General features: G+C 43.5%; 1 protein-coding gene across 2 annotated transcripts in view; it reads left to right on the top strand.

Moving 5' to 3' along the window:
- The first annotated feature begins 1600 nt into the window (after positions 1–1600).
- Positions 1601–19021, top strand: part of Plcb1 (phospholipase C beta 1) — a 675692-nt gene continuing 658271 nt past the window's right edge. For both annotated transcript variants that reach the window (XM_050132255.1, XM_050132262.1), the window contains exon 1: positions 1601–2040. In XM_050132255.1, coding sequence (XP_049988212.1) covers positions 1942–2040 — 99 coding nt within the window. In that variant the 5' untranslated portion in view covers positions 1601–1941. The remainder of the gene's footprint in view (positions 2041–19021) is intronic.

Raw genomic sequence — 19021 nt, 5'->3', positions numbered from 1 at the left:
GGAGTCTCTGCATATAAGGCAAGCTATCTAGCCTGGGATACATCCTCCTTTCAGGTATATTTGACAGTCTTTTGATGGGGTTTATAAACTATGATCCACAGAGACGTGGGAACTAAGCATACGGAGAAGGAAGAATGAAACTAAATGCTTGCCCTGTTTTTTTCTTTCTACATGCACATGAACACACACATTTACCCTAGTGTGCCACGGTATAGGTGTGCAGATCGGAGTGCAGTTTTGCAGAGTCAGTTCTCTCCTTCCGCCATGCGGAGTTGGGGGATGGAACTGAGACTCTCAGGCTTGCTGGCAAGTGCCGAGACTGCCTAGACCACTTTACCAGAACCTCTTGTTCATACAGTTTCTTTTTTTTTCTAAAATTGGCCTTTAAGGTAATCTTTATTACAACAAAATTCACTCATTTTATGTGTCTGGTCTTGAGAGGTTTGCCATTTGTAAACACAGAGCTACAGAAGCTTCTTCCATCATTCTCAAACGCCCCCGTTTGCCTTTTGTGACAATCATTGCCCACCCCTGGCCACAGGCACCTAGCTGATCTACTTTCTGTCACTACAGAACACCTTGCCTATCCTCTAAACCCCAAAACAGCATCTTGATGCACAGTCTTGTCTGGCTTGTCTCACCAAGCTTAAACTTCGTACACTCATGGCTCTGTTCTTGAGTGTCTGTCCCTTCTCATCATGGAATAGTATTCTAATTTGGGGAACACACTTTAACATTGCTGGTCAAATGTGTGTGTGTGTGTGTGTGTGTGTGTGTGTGTGTGTGTGTGTGCATGTTCTTGGTTTTCTTGAGCAAAAACTTACAAGTAGAATTTCTGGATTGCGTGATAAGTAAATGTTTAACACTACACAGAAATTACTTTCTAAAGTGGATTTGCCATGTTATGCCCCACCCTCCACCCCTGTGATGGATGAAGGTTCCAGTTGTTCCCCACCCTCTCAAACCCTTGCCTTTATCCACTTTGGGAGTGAAGACAGACATCCTGGCACCTGTGTTTCTATATGATCCCCACCCCTTCCCGCTCCCCACACCTTTCATCTTCCTTGGGAAATTAAAGCTTTGTTTCCCCCAGATGAACTTTCCATCTAGACTAGCACACTACCCACTTTCTGGTGGGGTGAGGTTTCTATGGAGTTTTCGCTTTTAATCTCTCAAGTGCTTCTCTATATAAATAATAACCCTCTTTTTGAAAAGACGGGTGAGCACCAGCGAGAAGGAAAGACAAAGGCTCTCTCCCCCATTCCTCGCCAACGTCCTTCTTTCTTTTCTTAGAGGTTAGGATCCGCTAAGGTAACACCCAGGCTCTCACCCTGGTTATCGGAAAAGCCCCGGGAACATCAGCCCGGCCACCGGCACGGGGCATGCTCAGAGGGCGCGTGGCGCAGGCGTCGGCTGCAGTGGGGCCCGGGAGCCGGGAGGTGCCGCTGCGTCCCCGCTTCCCGCCATTGACCCAGCGCTCAAAGTTGGGCAGGGAGCTGGGGGAGGAGGACCGCGAGCGAGGGTGGCGGAGCAGGGGCGGGAGGAGCGGAGGGAGGAGGGGACCGGAGCGTGTCACTCGCGCGCTCCCTCTGGGCACGGAGGATGTGCTGAATGGTGCGCTTCGAGGCGGCGGCCAAGCAGGATCCGGCGGCGGGCGGCTCGCACTGCCGGGCTCTGTTCCGTCGCGTCTTCTGAGGCAGCACAGACCCCGCGGGCTCTCGACCCTGCGTCCCGCCCGGGGCATGGCCGGTTGCTGCGCCCTCGCGCGTTCCGCTTGTTGAGCGGTGCCGGCCAGAGGTGCGGAGGCCAAGAGGCCGGGAGGCCGGCGGGCAGCGGAGCCCAGAGCCTGCTGAGCCGAAAGCCGAGCCCGCCCGTGCCCGGAGCTCCGTTCCTCATCCCCGTCGCGCTCGCCCGGGCTGCCCGGAACCCCGATGAGCCCAGATGGCTGGGGCACAGCCCGGAGTGCACGCCTTGCAACTCAAGCCAGTGTGCGTGTCCGACAGCCTCAAGAAGGGCACCAAATTCGTCAAGTGGGATGATGTAAGTGAGGGGCGGCGCGGTGGGGCGCGGGCCGGGCACCCGAGGGCGGGCTGCGTGGGGGTGGGGCGAGGGGCGCGTTATGCAATGGGGCGCTCGAGCGGGCGCGGGCAGCCCGGGGCGCACAGGTTGCCAGCTGCCTGGCTGGGTGACAGAGGGTGACAGCTTTGCGCGCGCTCTCTTCCTCCTAGGGGATTTGGAGTTGACATCCTTGCTGGGTCTGGCCAGCGCCTGTCTCCTGAGGGATTTAAGTCTTTGGGGCCAGTGGAGCTGGAGGGACAGGCTTTACCCGGTGTCGGGTCCTGAGAGTTTGGAAAGAGCATGAAGTTAGGACCAGCTGGATAACGCTGGAAAGAACTAGACGCACTCCTCTCGGCTGGCTAAGGAGCTCTGTTACCTCCTTTGCCCTCTTTCAAGAAGAAATACCTACCACCCAGTTCCAACACCTTGCAGTTACCGATAGCCCTTGAGCATTTTTATGCTGGCCACTCGGCAGAAGACACAGCAGTACAGCCGACAGGTGGTCGTTGATGCCAAACTTTAGCGCCTGGTTCCAGAGTGAGGGGCCTTGGAAAGGGCTGGAGAGGGCAGACTAGAGGCAGGTTAGTGAGCAAATGAGAAGGTGTTAGGACCGAGGAGCCCAGAATGGGCCTGCAGAGAGGGCCAGGTTTTGAGAAATGAGCTTGCTTAAGTCTTTACTTGGAAATAGACTCCCAACTTCACCCTCTGATCTACTTGCACCCTCTGCTGTATAGGACAGATCCTGTCCAGCCCTGGGACTCCACTGCTTCACCTACAGTCCAGATCCCAGGACTTCTCATGACCTCCCCCTTTTCTCTACCCTTGTTGTCTGCAGAACACTTAAAGAATTCTTACCGAAAACGCGAATGTGGTGCACATTACGCTATCAATTTAGCTTCCTGGGTGTCGTCCAGAAAGGTTTGGTAAGAACAACTCACCTGAATACACCCGAGCTGTCAGGTTGTAAAGAAATTAAGTCCTAATGATGAATACATCTCTCATGTAGGAGAATGAGCCGGTCTTCTCACTGAGAAGATTTCCCACCTCGTAAATTACAGCCTGTTATCCTCCCGGGTATTTTACTTTAATCTTCTTAAGCCAATTTCTAGTGTCTGAAAACAATTTAAATATTCCAGGTAGTGAATCCAATTACTTAGCTGAGTGCATCTGTGCCTATATTTTGTCCAGTTGCGGGATGAGCCACAGCCTCCTTAAAATCTCATGCCAATTATTAAACGATGTAGGCAAGGATGTAAACACACTCTCAAGCCGGGAGCTTTGCACTCTTCTCTTTTCTGCCCTAGTCTAATTGGACCGGATGCTGTTATAAATGGAATAGACTCTCGACAACAAATTCAGACACAGATGAATTGTTTTATGTCTAGAAAACAAAAGGAAAGCGCAGATCAACAAGTAGAATGTTCTTGCCCATCTAGACATACTTTAAGTAAAGAGCTAATAAAATGGTGGCTCACGGAAAGAGAGGGAATGGTAAAGCAGAGAGAAGAAGCGGGGAGAGGAGAGCAGAGTCCCAGAGTGAAAAAGGGGTGGTTTCAGCTATAAGCTCTGGAATTCCTTACAAAACTCATGGTTTTAAAACTATATCTTAATCCTCCATGAATTCTGGTTTGTGAGATAATAACATATTGAGAAGGAAGGATATAGATAACCAGGTGGGTGATTTGTATTGCATGTGTTTATGTAACAAACATTGCATGCTCATTTATCAGTGCCTGTCTTGAACTACCTCGTGGGGTGATGGGGAAAGTAGATAACACCTCTCCTGTGATAGACTGGCTGTACTAAATAGAAGAGACCAAAATCATCAAAACGCAGATGGGAGAGAGTGATGGAGAAGCCACTAGTCAGCCCTAGGAGAAGGGAGAGGTGGGAAGCATCCTCCCATCACAGCAACAGTGAGTTTCTGGGGAGGCTTGTGCGAAGGAGGCAGGCACTTTGGAGAGAGCGAGTCTTCTTAAAGAGAAAACAGATTGCACCCAGAGGATGAGTTAACTGGACTTCAGAGAAGTGCCCCGCAGGCACGCTCGCTCTCTTGCTCTCTGTGATCTGTGCCCTAGGAGGCATCCAGACTTTCTAGTTATCATGTGTAGACCCTGCGTACCCCCTCTCTCCTCTTCCTCGGTTGTATTTCTTCTTTTAGAACCAAGTCAGTTTGATTGGGGTGGCTGTTTCTCATGCATCTTTGTGAAGTGGTGCTTTCCAGACAAAGAATACCCAATTTTGAATCCAGCCAGGGTCTGGGTTTTGTCATCTGTTAGCAGTGTGACTTTACACCAATAATCGCAGTGAACTTTTGTTGTCTTTTATACAAAACGGGTAGTGCTGCATTTCCTATGCATTTGGTGTAAGAGTTTGTGGGAAGCCTCGGTGATCCTCACTCTCCCCACTCACCCCCTCAGAAGCATCCAGAAGGCCTGGTAGTCCTGGAATTGCTGGGTCCATCCAGTTTCTGATTGAGCTCTGAGGAAGGGCTTGAGAGTGTTCCTTTTCCACAGCGTGGTAGGTAGGTGATATGGCAGCGGCTGCCGCTGCCAGTCTGAGAAATACTACTCTGTATATGATCAGGGAAAGTCTGTGAATGAACTGTTGCTGGGACTTCTTGGCTTACGTAAATGTTCACTGACTTGTGAGTCTCATTTGATCTCTATGCTTACATTTTGAGAGATTTGCCATCTAGAAATTGGGAACACTCCAGTGGCAGTATTGTTAGATAAATAACCCCAGACAGGGTTATTGACTGAAGCATCAGCAGTACTCAGACCGGAAGGTCTAACGCACAGAGTAACACTTCTTTTGAACTGTTGATAGGTAATGAGTGAAGAATTCTATCTTCCTTCCTTCCTTCCTTCCTTCCTTCCTTCCTTCCTCCCTCCCTCCCTCCCTCCCTCCCTCCCTCCCTCCCTCCTTCCTTCCTTCCTTCCTTCCTCCTTCCTCCTTCCTCCTTCCTTCTTTCCCTCCCTTCTTCCTTTCTTCCTCTCATGTTCCCCAGGTTTGAGAGAGTTTCTCGTTTGATTCTGTGTCATAAAGTTATGGGAGTTTCTGTCTTTTAACTTTTGACACTATCTTGGGGGAAATGCTCCCCATTTCTAACCCAAAGGAACATCCCATTTCCTTGTCTAGAAGAAACATAAATGCTTCAAACAACTTAGCAGCCCTTTGTACACCTGCTGTGCTGTGAAAGCAGTAGAGTCCCGTGGTAAAGAGGGAGCGTGGGCAGCTCCCATAGATTTCTACTCTCCTATTAGACAGCACAGTGCATATGGAGAATTGAAAGTGATGTGTTGGGGCTATTTGGGATGGTGAAGTGCAGCTACATAACATAACCACTAGGCATGTTTTGCTGACCACCCTATGGAATAGGAGGTGTCGCCTACACAGTGCTGTGCCATGCACAACTTCTCTTGGTGAGGTTGTGGATGTTCTAAGAACAATTGCCACTGACAAAGGCACTAACAGATGACAATAGGTATCAAGTGGCTAAAAGCAGGAGTTGGAGTCTTCAGAGACTCTGTAATACTCAGCCAGACACTTGCTGTCTTATTATGGAAGAGCCTGGAGTCCTTACATGTGAGAGAAGGTTTGGAATCTTGTAATATTTTAAAACTAGTAGCTGTGGACTTAATGTCACATCAAAGCTGAGCCTGTGTTCCTGAACTTGGTGAAATGAGAAAGCTGACCCATTGTGACTGCTTGTTTACTAATAACAGTCAATAAAGCAAATTAGAGTTTTTTTATTTTGTATTTGCATATGACCAGATTAAAGGTGGGACATGGCTAACCCTTTGTACTATGGTGTAACAAAAGAGCTGAGGCGAGGTAGACAGTGGACAGCAATTTCTTTCTTCATCTTAGATAGGTAAATGGAGATTATTATGAATTTGATGCTTGTCTCCTTTGAGTTTTGACTTCTGTGTGGATTGGTTTTGTGGGACAAATTTTTTCCTGAGAAGATGCTACACACACACACATCTACTCACCTCAGATAGGAAGCCCATGACCGACCAATGTACAGATGCCACCAGAGTCCACTTTGGTGAACAGAAAGCTTCACTTGGAAATACTTACAAGAATGTGGGTGAGAGGTTACGTTACTTGCAGAAGCAGAAATGACTGACAGCTGCATTCACTAAAGCCCACCTCAGCCTGGGTGAACCTGGAGTACACTGCATAGCCCACAGGCAGCCCAACAGGATGGAGAGAGTTCTTTCCAAGTGACTCAGTTGGGGCAAACCTCTTCCATGCAGCTAGCCTGGTTTCTGCTTCTTGGAGGTAGCTTGTCTTGTCTGAGAGTCTACTTGGAAGCTTGTCTTGTATGAGAGAGACTCTTAGCAGTCTTTATTGTTTGCTCTAGGGAGTAAGAGGCCCAGTGAATCTGGTCAGTTTCAGGGACTTCTGAAGCTATTTCAAGTTGTTTATCTTATGGCTTAATAAGCTTCCCTGTAGGATGAAATGTTTCAATCTCTAAGAAAATGTCCAACAATTGGACATGAAACAGAAAAGGAATCATCCAAAAACTGTGTTAAAAGCCCCCTCCTCAGCCTCTGGGCTTCCGGTTTCTCAAACCTATAACCTTATTTTTTTATCTTCTGGTCTCTGAGGAGTCCCCCCCCTTATCTCTTGCCCTCCCTCCATCCCTTCCTCTTTGCTATTTCTTTTATTTTTTCTTCTTCTATTTGTTTTTTTCTTTCAAGACAGGATTTCTCTGTGTAACAGCCATGGCTGTCCTAGAACTCTCCTTGTAGACCAGGCTGGCTTCGAACTCACAAAGACCCTCTAGCCTGTGTCTCCCAAGTGCTGAAATTAAAGGCATGTACCACCAGGGCAGCAGTGGGATTTTTTTTCTTTTCTTTTGTCTTTTTTTTTTTTTTTTTCAGCCTTGCTTCCCAAATTCATCTCACATTGTGGGCAAGTTGCCAAGCATATCTCAACCTCATGCTTCTTTACTATAACATGCCTGTTGCATTTGTTATATCACAGAAGAACTACCGAACTTCATATGTATTTTCTTGTATCATTTCTGGCACATGGGAACCCCAATAGAAGGGAGGTTTAAAAAGCAACCAAGCTATGCAATTGAAAATAGAAAGGAGATGCAAATTTTGGGTAGGTATTCAGTAAGAGCCCACTATGATTCTATAGGTATAATTTCCATACCTTCCTTGCATTCCATTTAATATGTGTTTCAGCTTTGTATTTTGTAATTCAAGAAGGAAAAACATCTACTTTTACCCTTTTTAAAATTTTCAGATGTTCCAGGTAAAATGAGTCTATATAACTCAAAACAGAATCAAGTCTCAACAAGCAAGTCCGTTTACAACCCATTTAGAAGTTTGTTTCTACACCCATACAGACACACACACTTGTGCACACATGCACATACAAATGATTCCACATGGTACATCCTGTTTTTGTAAGGGCAGCCTACCATCCAGAAGCCAAGAGTGCTGGGCTGAGTTGATGGGAATGGTTATGGAAGCTTAGAGGTCTAGTTTTATATTCATGATGTCCCCTGGATTTGAAAAGGTTATATCTTCCTTTATTCAATGCCCACCCAATAAAAAAAACTAAATAATAGGCCAAACAGGTAAACAAACAAACAAGCAAACAGAAACCACCACACGGCTAAGGCAGCATCCTAAACAAAAGCATAACTAGAACTTCTGTATTCTGTAGCATTAGTTCTGGTATCTATCATGATAGATAATACTGACAAGATTAGTGAAGGGAGCAGAGTGGAAGGTACCATGAGATGGGAAGTCAGCAGGTTCTCCTTGGAAGGAATATGGCAAATGGAAGAAGCAGCTGAGTTGACAGCAGGTGGATCCGGATTGGGTCAGCCACAGAGGTGAGGTTTTGACTGGAAGGCATCAAGTCCTCTCTACAGAGCCACTTAAACCTCTCCACAAGGGCTGGAAGTATGGCTCAGCAGTTAAGAGCACTAGCTGCTCTTGCAGAGGACCTGGGTTCAGTTTCTAGCCTCCATATGGTTGTTAACAGCTGTTTGTAACTCAGTTCCAGGGGCTCTGATACTCTCTTCTGACCTCCACAGGCTTACTTCTTTTTTTTTTTTTTTTTTTTTTTTTTTTTTTTTTTTTTNGTTTTCTTTTCTTTCTTTCTTTTTTTTTTTAAATTTATTTATTATATACACAATATTCTGTCGGTGTGTGTGCCTGCAGGCCAGAAGAGGGCACCAGACCTCATTACAGATGGTTGTGAGCCACCATGTGGTTGCCGGGAATTGAACTCAGGACCTTTGGAAGAGCAGGCAATGCTCTTAACCTCTGAGCCATCTCTCCAGCCCCCACAGGCTTACTTCTTCACGCACATGATGCACATAATATGCTCGTGCACGTGTACACACATACACACACATGTCAAATGAATAAAAATTTAAAAAATACTTTCAAATGTCTTTCATTGTCAGTCAAGACACTCTGATTTTTCTGTTGACAACCAGTAATGACAATGATCTAAATAAATACAAAAGTATCCTTTTCTCTAAGTGAGAGATGAAGAAGGTAAGCTAAGGTTGGCATCATAGTGTAGCATGCATATAAGAAAAAATACAAGTCATGTGTTCTGATGCATCATCGTCCACAGAGCTGTCACTTGTCACTAACATACTCTCTAGGGACATCATCACTGGCAAGCCTGAGAAGACAGAGTCCATTCTTAACACCATCCCTACCCTCTGGGTAGCTTTTTATGACTGGTAAGTCCATCGATGGCTATGCCCGTTTTTAATCTACGACAGCTATTTTTATTTTGAATGGAAACTAAACCAAACCTCTCCAGCCTACAGCATTTTTTATTGTTGCCGAAATTGTCCCTATCTCCAACAGCAACAACAAAAGTGGCGAATCCTTCGCGTCGATGGCCCCTGATTAGGTCCTTATCTGTCCCGAGGCTGAGCCTGGAAAGTGTAGCAGGTGTGGAGAATGCCCCACAGGAGGAAACACAGCTCTAGGAATTTAGCCGGGAGAGTAATGCACACAGGCAGCTGCTGGCACAGCTCAGCAGGTTCATAGAGCGCAGCTGTCAGGATACATTTCTCTTCCTTCTTTTTTTCCCTCCCTTCATTTCTGTTTCTGTGCTGGAGATTGAATTCGGGGTCACTATAATATGCTAATCAGACACTGTGAAGTTGGCTGTACCCAGCCTTCATTTTTGTAATTTAGTATTTTATTTTTATTATTATAGCATGTAAAAGTTAAGGAAGAATTCGCATAATACAAACTAACCATTTTTAAAGGGAACAGTTCACTGGTACCCCAGGTACCAATAGAACTGCACTAACTGCAGACCATTCCCCGTTCCCAACACCAGATGCAGATATTGTTTACTCCCAGGGCCTTAGCTTAATTTTTGCTGGCTATTAGAATCTCTTTCCCTTGAAAGTAGCCTATCAATAAATTGCTTCAGATCGTACTTACCTGTGGCAATGCATAATTGGAATAGGAACAGTTTGCTTTTTTTTTTAATGGTAAACCTGGTAACCTGTAGTTAAACGTGTCTTTTTCCAAAGTGTCTGGTGTAACTGTGAGTTGTAAAGTTGTAGCAGAACTGCAAGGGGATCTACTGCTAGTTGTTGCCTGGCGCTGTGGGTCTGCACTTAAATGCAAATCCTTGCTAGCTGAAAACACCAGTTTTCCTGTTACCTGAGCTAGCGTTAGGTTCCTGGAGCCTTTCATATCACAGATCCCATATGCACTGCAGATTTACAACATTTGACTCCTTGATCAGAGCTGGATGGCCTCTGTCTCTGGCGCAAAGGACCTGGAGACACATTGCTGAAGTCATTTATTTACTCATAGGATCCTAAGGACACATTCAATTCTTGAGGAAAGAATAAAGAAAAAGAGCTGAAAAAGGATACAAAGAATGCTGGCTATTCAAGAGCCTTCCCCAGTCCCCTTTGATCTTTTAGAAGGTCTAATATTTCATTTTTTCTTTTCATGTGTTAGTTTGAAAAATTTTGTGTTCTTGAAAAATGTTTGAGTTTACATATTAATTGACATTGACTAAATGTATACATCTACCAAGAAGCTAAAATGTCATAGATTGGGAAATAGACTATTATAAAATGAGAACAATAAGTAGTTGTTATTAAATGAGAATTAAAAACATCCTACATCTGTTTTCCATTTCCAGGGCTTTCTCAGTTCACAGTGTTTTGTTTCATTTTATTGCCTCAAAGTTTTATGAGCAAGTCCAGGGGAAAAGGGATCAGTGAGCGAAGGAAACTTTGTCACCTGGACTGGACATGGGGTATATCATGGGACAGCACTGGAGCCTGGAGGACTCAAAGAGATGGTTTTGCTATTTAAAAAAAATCATTTTGTTAGACTTACCTACAAAATTAATGTCAGAAAATTAACTTTTATTCATGTAATAGAAGAGGCTATATAAGTTTAAAAAGGAGCAATAAGGTACACAGAGCAGGTCAGCAGATGGTCCAGCTGATTCAAGAAAAGTGATTGGTGTAAACAGTGCATTTGCACAGTTGAATGTGGTTGAGCCTTTGCATCCATCCCACACACTCTTGGTAGGACTTCCTGTACCAAAATGGGCATCTAAACTCCATGTGCCAGAATGCCTTGGGGCTGAGAGTCTGACTGCATATTAAATTGATAGATAGGAGTGAATCCTGGAAGTCAAGGGTGTGGAAGAGGCCAACTTCCTACATTGTATTGTTTCTGCAGTTCTGTGAGATGCTGAAAAGCTGGCACATTGGGTCAGAGTTCATCATGCCCCATAGAGGCCGTTATCAGCTAGTTAAGCCTTTAACTGAATTGGTGTGTTGGGTCTCAGCATCCTTTCTTGCCTTTGAAAGGGGCTGGAGTAATTCATGGAGACTCATCTACAGCTTGCTGCGTTGGCCTTTCCAGCTCTGTTGAGTGATTACTCACCTGTGTTCACCCCTCTGTGATCAGAATCCCAAAGAGGTTTCTGTCCCGTTAAACTCTGACAAAGTCCTGCTGTCTTTGGCTCAAGTTCAGACTTGCATTGAACTCACTATGTAGCAGATACTAGACTTGAACTCACTGTCTTCCCGCCTTCCCCTATCTTACTTATAGGCATTTGCCACCTGATCTAGCTTGTGCTGTGACTATCACCACAGTTTCTTGTTTTTTTTTTTTTTAAAAAAAAACATTTTATTTGAGATGCTCATCCATATAACCAATGAAAATCACCCTTCACAGAATTCCTAAATGTAGAGAATTATAGGGAAATAAAAGATTGATGTGTCTGAAAGCATTCTGCCGCGAGAATGATTCACAGGGAGAGAGTTATATTACTTTCATTGCTAAAATGAGGGAAATAATAATACAAACCTACAGATCTAAATTTCTATTTAAAATAAAATCTCCAGTGGCATCAGTTATTCTTCACAGAAGCAATAAAGTTATCAGACAACTAAATTTCTTCCTACTCCAACTTCAGTGTGGACTTGGGCCTGCACCCTTTGCTTCTATACTCTTAGCCCTAGAAGCAAGTCCACGGTCTTCATTTCACAGCCAGCCTCCTTCCCTAGGCTTCTGAGACTCTAGGCATCATCATTGTCCCTGGCCCACCTGTCGTTTGACAATATCTGCTTCCCTTCTGTTCAGTCTCTTCTAATAACATACCAATTGATATGCTTAATTAGCTAGCTTTCCATTACAATACCAAGTATCTGTGATAATCAACTCATCAGGAGAAATTTATTTCTCCTCATAATTTTAGAGCTTTTAGTCTTTTGGTCCTGGGGGCAAGGCAGCTCACGTGTCATAAGGAAATGTCAAAAAACAAACAAACAAAAAAAACAAAACAAACAAAAAAAACAAAAACAAAACCCAAAACCAAAAACAGATCTTCCCATTACCAGCAAGTAAAAGAGAAAGGCCCCATAGTTCTGGACACTTCCCAATAGGTCCCTACCTTCTGAAGGCTCCATCAGCTCCTGGTAGCCTCACTCAGGGCATGGGGATTTTAACACATGGGCTTTTAGGTGCAATTGACTGTCCAAACTGAAGCAAAACCTTTAGCCCCCATATACTGAACATAAAACCATCACGATGTTCCCAGTTCTCTTTCCAGTTCTCTTTCCTCCTTCACTTTCTCCCCCCTCAATGAAGATTTTTTTTTTTTCTCTCTCTCTCCCTCTCCAAGAGCAAACGTTCTCACATTTCCTGTGTAGCAGAATTTGCCCTTGAACGCCAATCCTCTTGCCTCTAACATGTCAGAGCTAGGAGTAGAGTTGGGTAGCACCACAGAGTTGAGGGTGACCAGGCTTGCTGTGCAAGCTGTCTACCAACTGAGTTGCACCCCCAGCCCTGAGAATGTAACCTCTATTCCCCATCTCTTACCATCTACTCACTCCTTCTCAGCACTCCAAAGCCTTGTTTGGCCTTTATCATTGGTGTGAAATTTTTAATCACTGCTTTGAAAGTTTTCTTGCTGTGGCCTCTGGCAAGTTCAGGCCCTACTTCCTAGTAATATTGGTTGGAGTCTACGTAGCATCTTTTTCTACTGTACACTTTAAAAATCCTTTCACATCAATAATATTCAAGCTTTAATTATGATGATACATTTTAAAAGGTATCACAGTATTTTGAATTTATAATGATAAATGTTTTTGTTCTTATCCACATGGAATTTACTTGCAAGTGGAGGAGATAGATACTTGTCAATCAAAGGAATCATTTTATTCTAATTGGGTTGTTACAGAAAATAAAAGGTACACATATTTATAAAAAATATGGAAGGAGTTTCTTTTTGATACATTTTATTAATGAGAAGACCTGCGCACTATGTAGGACTTGACATGAGAGACAGGATTTGTGTCACCCATAAAAGAGGATGTGGGGATACGGCAAGGAGTCAAAGACCATAGGACTTTGATGGAGAGAAGCGGGACAAGCAAAAGGGGAGTGTGGCTCAGATAGTGATGTGTGGTAGCAGGAGCCTGCCTGTGTAGTGCTTTGGCCTGGGAAGTTTTTACACATAGAGTCAATAGGAAGCTATTAAATACAAGGTTCTTGTGCACACATTCCTGACATTTGGGGCCAGGGAATACTGTTGTGAGCTTCTGGCCTGTAGTATATGATGCCTAGTGGCCTATCTGACTTTTACCCAATAGAGGCCAGAGTTGTGATGTTAAAATTGTTTCTAGATATTTCTAGCAGTCTCCGGAGTTATAAAACCACCCCCCCCCCAGTTGAGAACCACTGATTAAAATAACATGCTCTGTTCTTCACTGATTTAAAATGTATCAGGCCCCTTTCCTGCCTCGCTCTCTCTCTTTGTCCCTGCCCACCACAAGCATCATTGGTGATACATCATTGCAAATTAAAGCCAAATAGGATGGTTACTTGATACCCACCAGAGCTGTATTGAAAAGATCAGTTTTCCTGTCTGATAACATGCTACATAATTAGAGTCTAGGTGGAACACAGGAGGCCTAGGCTTCTCTTTTGTTCCCTAGTTCAGTGTCTGACACACATTGTGTGGCATTTAAAGAATCATGCTTTTGGTTTTTTCTACATGGTCTGTCAAAAGGAATTTTTATTCCTTATTTCCTCTCAGTTAAGAGTAAGTTTCTTCACTGGTTCCCTTTTCTGTTCTGAATGAAGCTACATAGCTCTCTACTTGCCTTTTTTTTTTTTTTTTGGTGGGGGGAGAAATTCCAGTCTTCTTGTAGCCCTGGAGGAAAACACCCATCAGTGATGATTCTCATGGCAATTCTGCCTCAGTTATGCTAATTCAGCATTCTACCTCCACATCTGTTATAGTTTGATGTCATGTGTCTCCTACAAGCTTTTATGTTTGAACATTTGGTCCCCAATAGTGGTTCTAACTATGGAGGTTGTGAGACCTTAGGGAGGGAGCCTCACTAGAGGAAGTAGATATCATGGGATACCTGGGAGGGCTATAGATTTGCTCTTCTTCTGACTCCCTATCTCTGACTCTCTGAGATGTGAGCGTGTGGGTACCATATTCTCTGACCACCACAGAGCTGCTAGTCACATGCCATCCCACTGTGATAAATTGTATTACCTCAAACCGTAAGCCCAAATGAACCTTTTTCTTCAAGCTGCTTTTCATTGGGTATTTCATTATGGCAAGGAAAAAAGGCAGTGAATATGACATCCTAGGTTAAATTTATAATGTTCTTATTTCATATTCACAATTGTATTGTTGATGTTTGAAATTCTGTCTCAGAATTCTCCTTTCTTGGCATAGCTTTTTCATCCCAGTATACATTATCATCATATTTCTCTCTACCACTACCTAATATGCATCTTGGGCAATATCTGTAGAGCTTTGCAGGGTTTTTGTGCCTGGGTTGATTTTACAGTATTGGTACCTTTAGAATTTCATGAGTCTAGTCACATGTGTCTCTTGCTGTGACATGAAAACATGAGAATCACCATGAAGCCAGAACTGTGCTCAGCCTTGGCCAAGACCTCAGATGGGGGCTAACGAACGAGCCAGGATGTCAGGGGACTGGTGGCTGAAGTTAGTCGTGAGGCTTCTGCTGATTTTCTTATCAGTTTATGTGGGCTGTGCTAAGGAAGGAGCACAGATTTGCAGCAGGAATCTCCCTCCTGCTTCTGGAAACTGAAAGTGCAGACGTTTTGCAAGCTTGTTTTCTTCTAAGAGCCAGAGGGAAGGGGTTGTTTCTGGCCTCTCTTCTTGGCTTACAGGTAGCTGGTTTCTCTTTCTGTCTCCTTCAGTTTGTGTTTGTGCCCCAGATTCCTCTTCTTGCAAGGATACTCATCATCTTGGACTAACACCCACCCTGAAGACTTTCTAACATCATCAGATCCTTAAAGACCCTATCTCTAAATAAGACCATGCTTTGAGTCCTTCAGGCATATTGCAGGGAAGGAGACACAGGTCAACTTGTAGCCTACCTCAGCCTGGTAAAAAGTAGTTTTTATTTTTCAGTACTTAGACATAAAGCAAACATGGAAAATCTCTAGAAAAGATTATCAGATTAAAAAAAAACAAGTTTTCATGGTGTTGCCATAGGGTTTGTAGCTGCACTGGCTCATAGAAATATATTGTGACCCATATGAGACTTCTTATGTGTGTGCATGGGGGAATATGTGCATATGTGTGCAACAGATACAAGTAGGTCCATCCAGCATGACCTGCTTTGTGAGTACAAGGCTGGAGAGTTGTCACCCGAATAGTGGGCAGCGCCTAGGTTGTCATTGTCTTCCTGACCCAAAGCCCCACCACTGTGATTTTCCAAGTATCGACTCTAGACCACATGCATCTCTGTGAACTTATTAGAAGTGTGGATTCCCAGATAACATACCACACATAGTGAAAAGTCACTTATTAGTGACTTTTTGGAAAGGGCCCAATAATCCATTTTAATAGTTTGGTACATCTGGTGTACCTTAGAATTTCAAAACTGTTGTTATGGAATATGCATGCTATTGATATTGATAGAGAGAATAATGAAAAAAATACCTGTGTTGGTTAGATATTTGTCCACTGGATAGATGCTAGAGTCATCTGGAAAGAGGGAACCTTGATTGAGAAAATGCTTCCATTTAATTGGACTGTAGGCAGACCTGTGGGATATTTTTTTTAAATTAATGATTGTTGTGGAAGAGCATAGCCCATTGTGAGTGGCGCCACCCCTTGGAAGGTCGTCTTGGGTTGTGGCACTTAGCCTTGGGTTGTATAAGAAAGCAAGCTGAATAAGTCATGAGGAGAAAGCCAATACACAGCATTCCTCCATTTTCTCTACTTCAGTTCCTGCCTTGAGTTCCTGCTTTGGATTCCCTCAAGGATGGATGGTAACCTGTGAACTAAATAAATTCTTTTCTGCCCAAGTAGCGTTAGTCATGGTCTTTGCCATAGCCACAGAAAGCAAACTGGAACGGAAATCAGCAAACAAATGATGATACCTTCTAAGGGTTGGCCCAATTCTAGAGTAGCCAACTGACATAAGAATCATATCCTTAGGGAGTGCAAATATGACCACGTGTTTCAGATGTCACTCCCAGGCACATATTCTGACAGTTAATATGTAGCATCTTGCCGGAGATATGAGGAAAACACAGATTTTTTTTTGTAGCTATGTAGTAAGTGGAACTGAAAATGAAGACTTGGGGTTTTCTGAGGCAGATAAAGCCTTAAGTGCTGAATTCCAGTCGGTTCTGGAATGTGTGAGTTTGATTATGGAGGATGTGGGCATGAAGCTGAGACAGATGGTTACTGAGGACCTGTAACCAAACACGGGGTCAGGACGGAGAACCAGTAAACTGGAATCAGTAGTATCTGAACAAAGCAAAGAGGCCTAAGACAGAGACCCAGCATCTAAATTTGGTAGATTTTGGCCTTTTAACTTTAACATTTAATTTTTAAGATTCTTGCAGTGAATTGTCACCACGATTTTTTATTGGACTCTTGTCCATTGCTCTGAAAAGAAGAGGAGGTGACCTGAAAATGGCCTGCAGGCTAATGCCAATTGGTCCGGAAGTTAGACGATGTGCTTTGTGCAGCTCACCAAGGCTTTTGTTTTTCTCACCTCCAGAAGAGCAGGTGATGGAACATGTCTGCAAATGTATCTGGGAACTGTCATACTTGTAATCTCACAGATGCCTAAAACAGTGTTGAATTATTTCTGCATTTTAAGAACAAATTTTATTTCCAAATGTCTTCTTTTTTTTTTGGCATTTAAGTTTTAAGGAATTTTGAAATTTTCGACTTTTTCTGAAATTCCATGTGCCAGTGCAATTCTTTTAAAAGATAATTTTCCAAGCTATATGTTAAGAATGTGTGGAAAGGGGCTGGGGAAGTGGCTCCTCTGTTGAGGTCACTGGATGCTCTTCCAGTTTGGTTTCCAGCACCTACATGGATGCTCACAGTTGTTGGCAACACCTGTCTTAGAACATCCACCTTTGCTTTCTGAGTTCTGTGGACAACAGAAACGCAAGAGGTTCACAGACATACATGAAGACAAAACACCTGTACACATAATATAAATACATTTTTAAAGACCCCATTCTCTTTGGATGAATACCTTGCTTAGCTTAGATATAGTAGGGAGGGTCTAGATATAGTAGGGAGAAGTGGTTGGGGAGTGGGGTGAGAGAGAAAGGGGAGAGAATGGAAGGAGGGGAAGGAGTGGGAACTGGGATTGGTATGTAAAATGAAAAAAGATTATTTGTTTTCTCTTTTAAAAAAATTACAAAAGAATCCAAAATGTAAAAAAAGAATATGTAAAGAATATCAGAATAAGACAGGATGCTGATTGCCTCAAGATAATAATGATAGACCTAACACATGAGCCGGCAGTTCCAGCAGTTTTTGGGTATCTGCTGAAAGTAGTTGAAAGTAAAGTCTTACGGGGATGTCCACACTTCTTTATCCACGGCAGCATTGTTTGCAGTTACCAAAGCCAGTTACTCAAGGCCCACTGAAAGATGAGTAGATAATAAAACATGGTGCAGTTATAATATGGAGCCTTAAATAGGAAGACTGTTGTACAATGTTATAACATGAATGAACATAGAGGATATTTTGCTAAGTAAAATAAGCCAGGCAGAAAAGGATGCCATTGCATGCCTCCGTTTATAGGAATTACATAGAGTAATCAAATTTCTTGAGACAAAAAGTGGAACGATAGTTCCAGGGCTATAGAAGGAGGAAATAGCATATAGTGTTCAATGGTTATAGCACTTCCGTTTGGGAAGATGAAGTGGTTCTGCCAGGGGATGGTGGTGGTACAACATGGTAATATAAGTGTGTGTAAATGAAATGCCACTCGACTGGGATTTTAGCTGTGATAAATTTTATGTTTCAACTGTTTTTTGCTCAGTAAAATGCATATTAAACCTCCATTTAATACTTCAGCACAATTTTTAGTTATTATTATTTTTGTGTTTGTGCACACACTTGTTTGCCAAGGTGAATTTGTAGAGGTCAGAGAATAACATTCAGGAGCTGGTTCTCAGCTTTTGATCTTGCTGAAGTTCAGTGTCTCACTTGACGAGGACTCCAGGGTAACTGGCCTGTAAGCTTCTGATCAATTCTAGCTCTGTCTTCAGCCTCATCGTACGCATGCAAGACTAGAGATTTGGGTTCTTGGGATCACATTCAGTTTCCTGGGATTGAGCAATAGGTGCTTTCACCTCACGTCCTAGGCCAACATTTGTTTGTAAATATGCTGATATTTATAGGAAACATTGTTATGTGACATGCATGTATTTGTGAAGGTGCCTTACTAAAATCATCCTCTTTGATGCTTGCAGCTTTGGAAGATACATATCAGTACCCATGCCTTTCTATCCCTGCACCGTGAAGAACTGAGAAAGGGAATAGAGAGGCATTGGAAATCAGGTGCACAGCCTCCAGTGCTGAGCTCTTAAAATTAAACTTACAGGGAATGAAAATCTATTACTGTTGCTCTGCCTACCCTGAACAAACAATAAAACCTTCCAAAGTTCTCCCTAAGTTCTCTGTACGCTTTTGTGACAACATCTTTTGATTACTCAGAGGTAAGGATTTGCTATGCTTAGGATATATATGAAATTGCAGAAAAAAAAAATGTGAATTTCAGCCAGGGAAGCAGATAGGCTAACTGCAGATTTTCACCTATTCCAATCCAATCCAGTCCCCAGGTCTCTTCCCTAGCTCTGTAGCAGACCACTTGCTAAGGCGTCTTCTCACTTTGTGCTTCTGTTCTCAGGGGATTAAGAAATTCTCTTAGAACACCCTCTTTTCCTCCCTCCCAAGGCTCCTCTGCATCCCTCCATCCCTATTCCTAAGTGTCAGCTCCCAACCTAGAAAGACCTTTTACCTGGAACCTCTAGTGGCCACATGTCTCAGGATCCCAGAAGAATTTCCTGCCAGTCAACGCAGCCACCACACTCCACTATGAACAAAAGAGGAAACTGAAACCAAGAGCAAAACATCCACCCAATAAAGACAAGAC

Source organism: Alexandromys fortis, unplaced genomic scaffold, assembly GCF_014885135.2.
Source record: "Alexandromys fortis isolate MF-2015 unplaced genomic scaffold, M_Fortis_MF-2015_v1.1 scaffold_6, whole genome shotgun sequence".
Lineage (NCBI taxonomy): Eukaryota > Metazoa > Chordata > Mammalia > Rodentia > Cricetidae > Alexandromys > Alexandromys fortis.
This window is presented reverse-complemented; position numbering and strand designations above follow the sequence as displayed.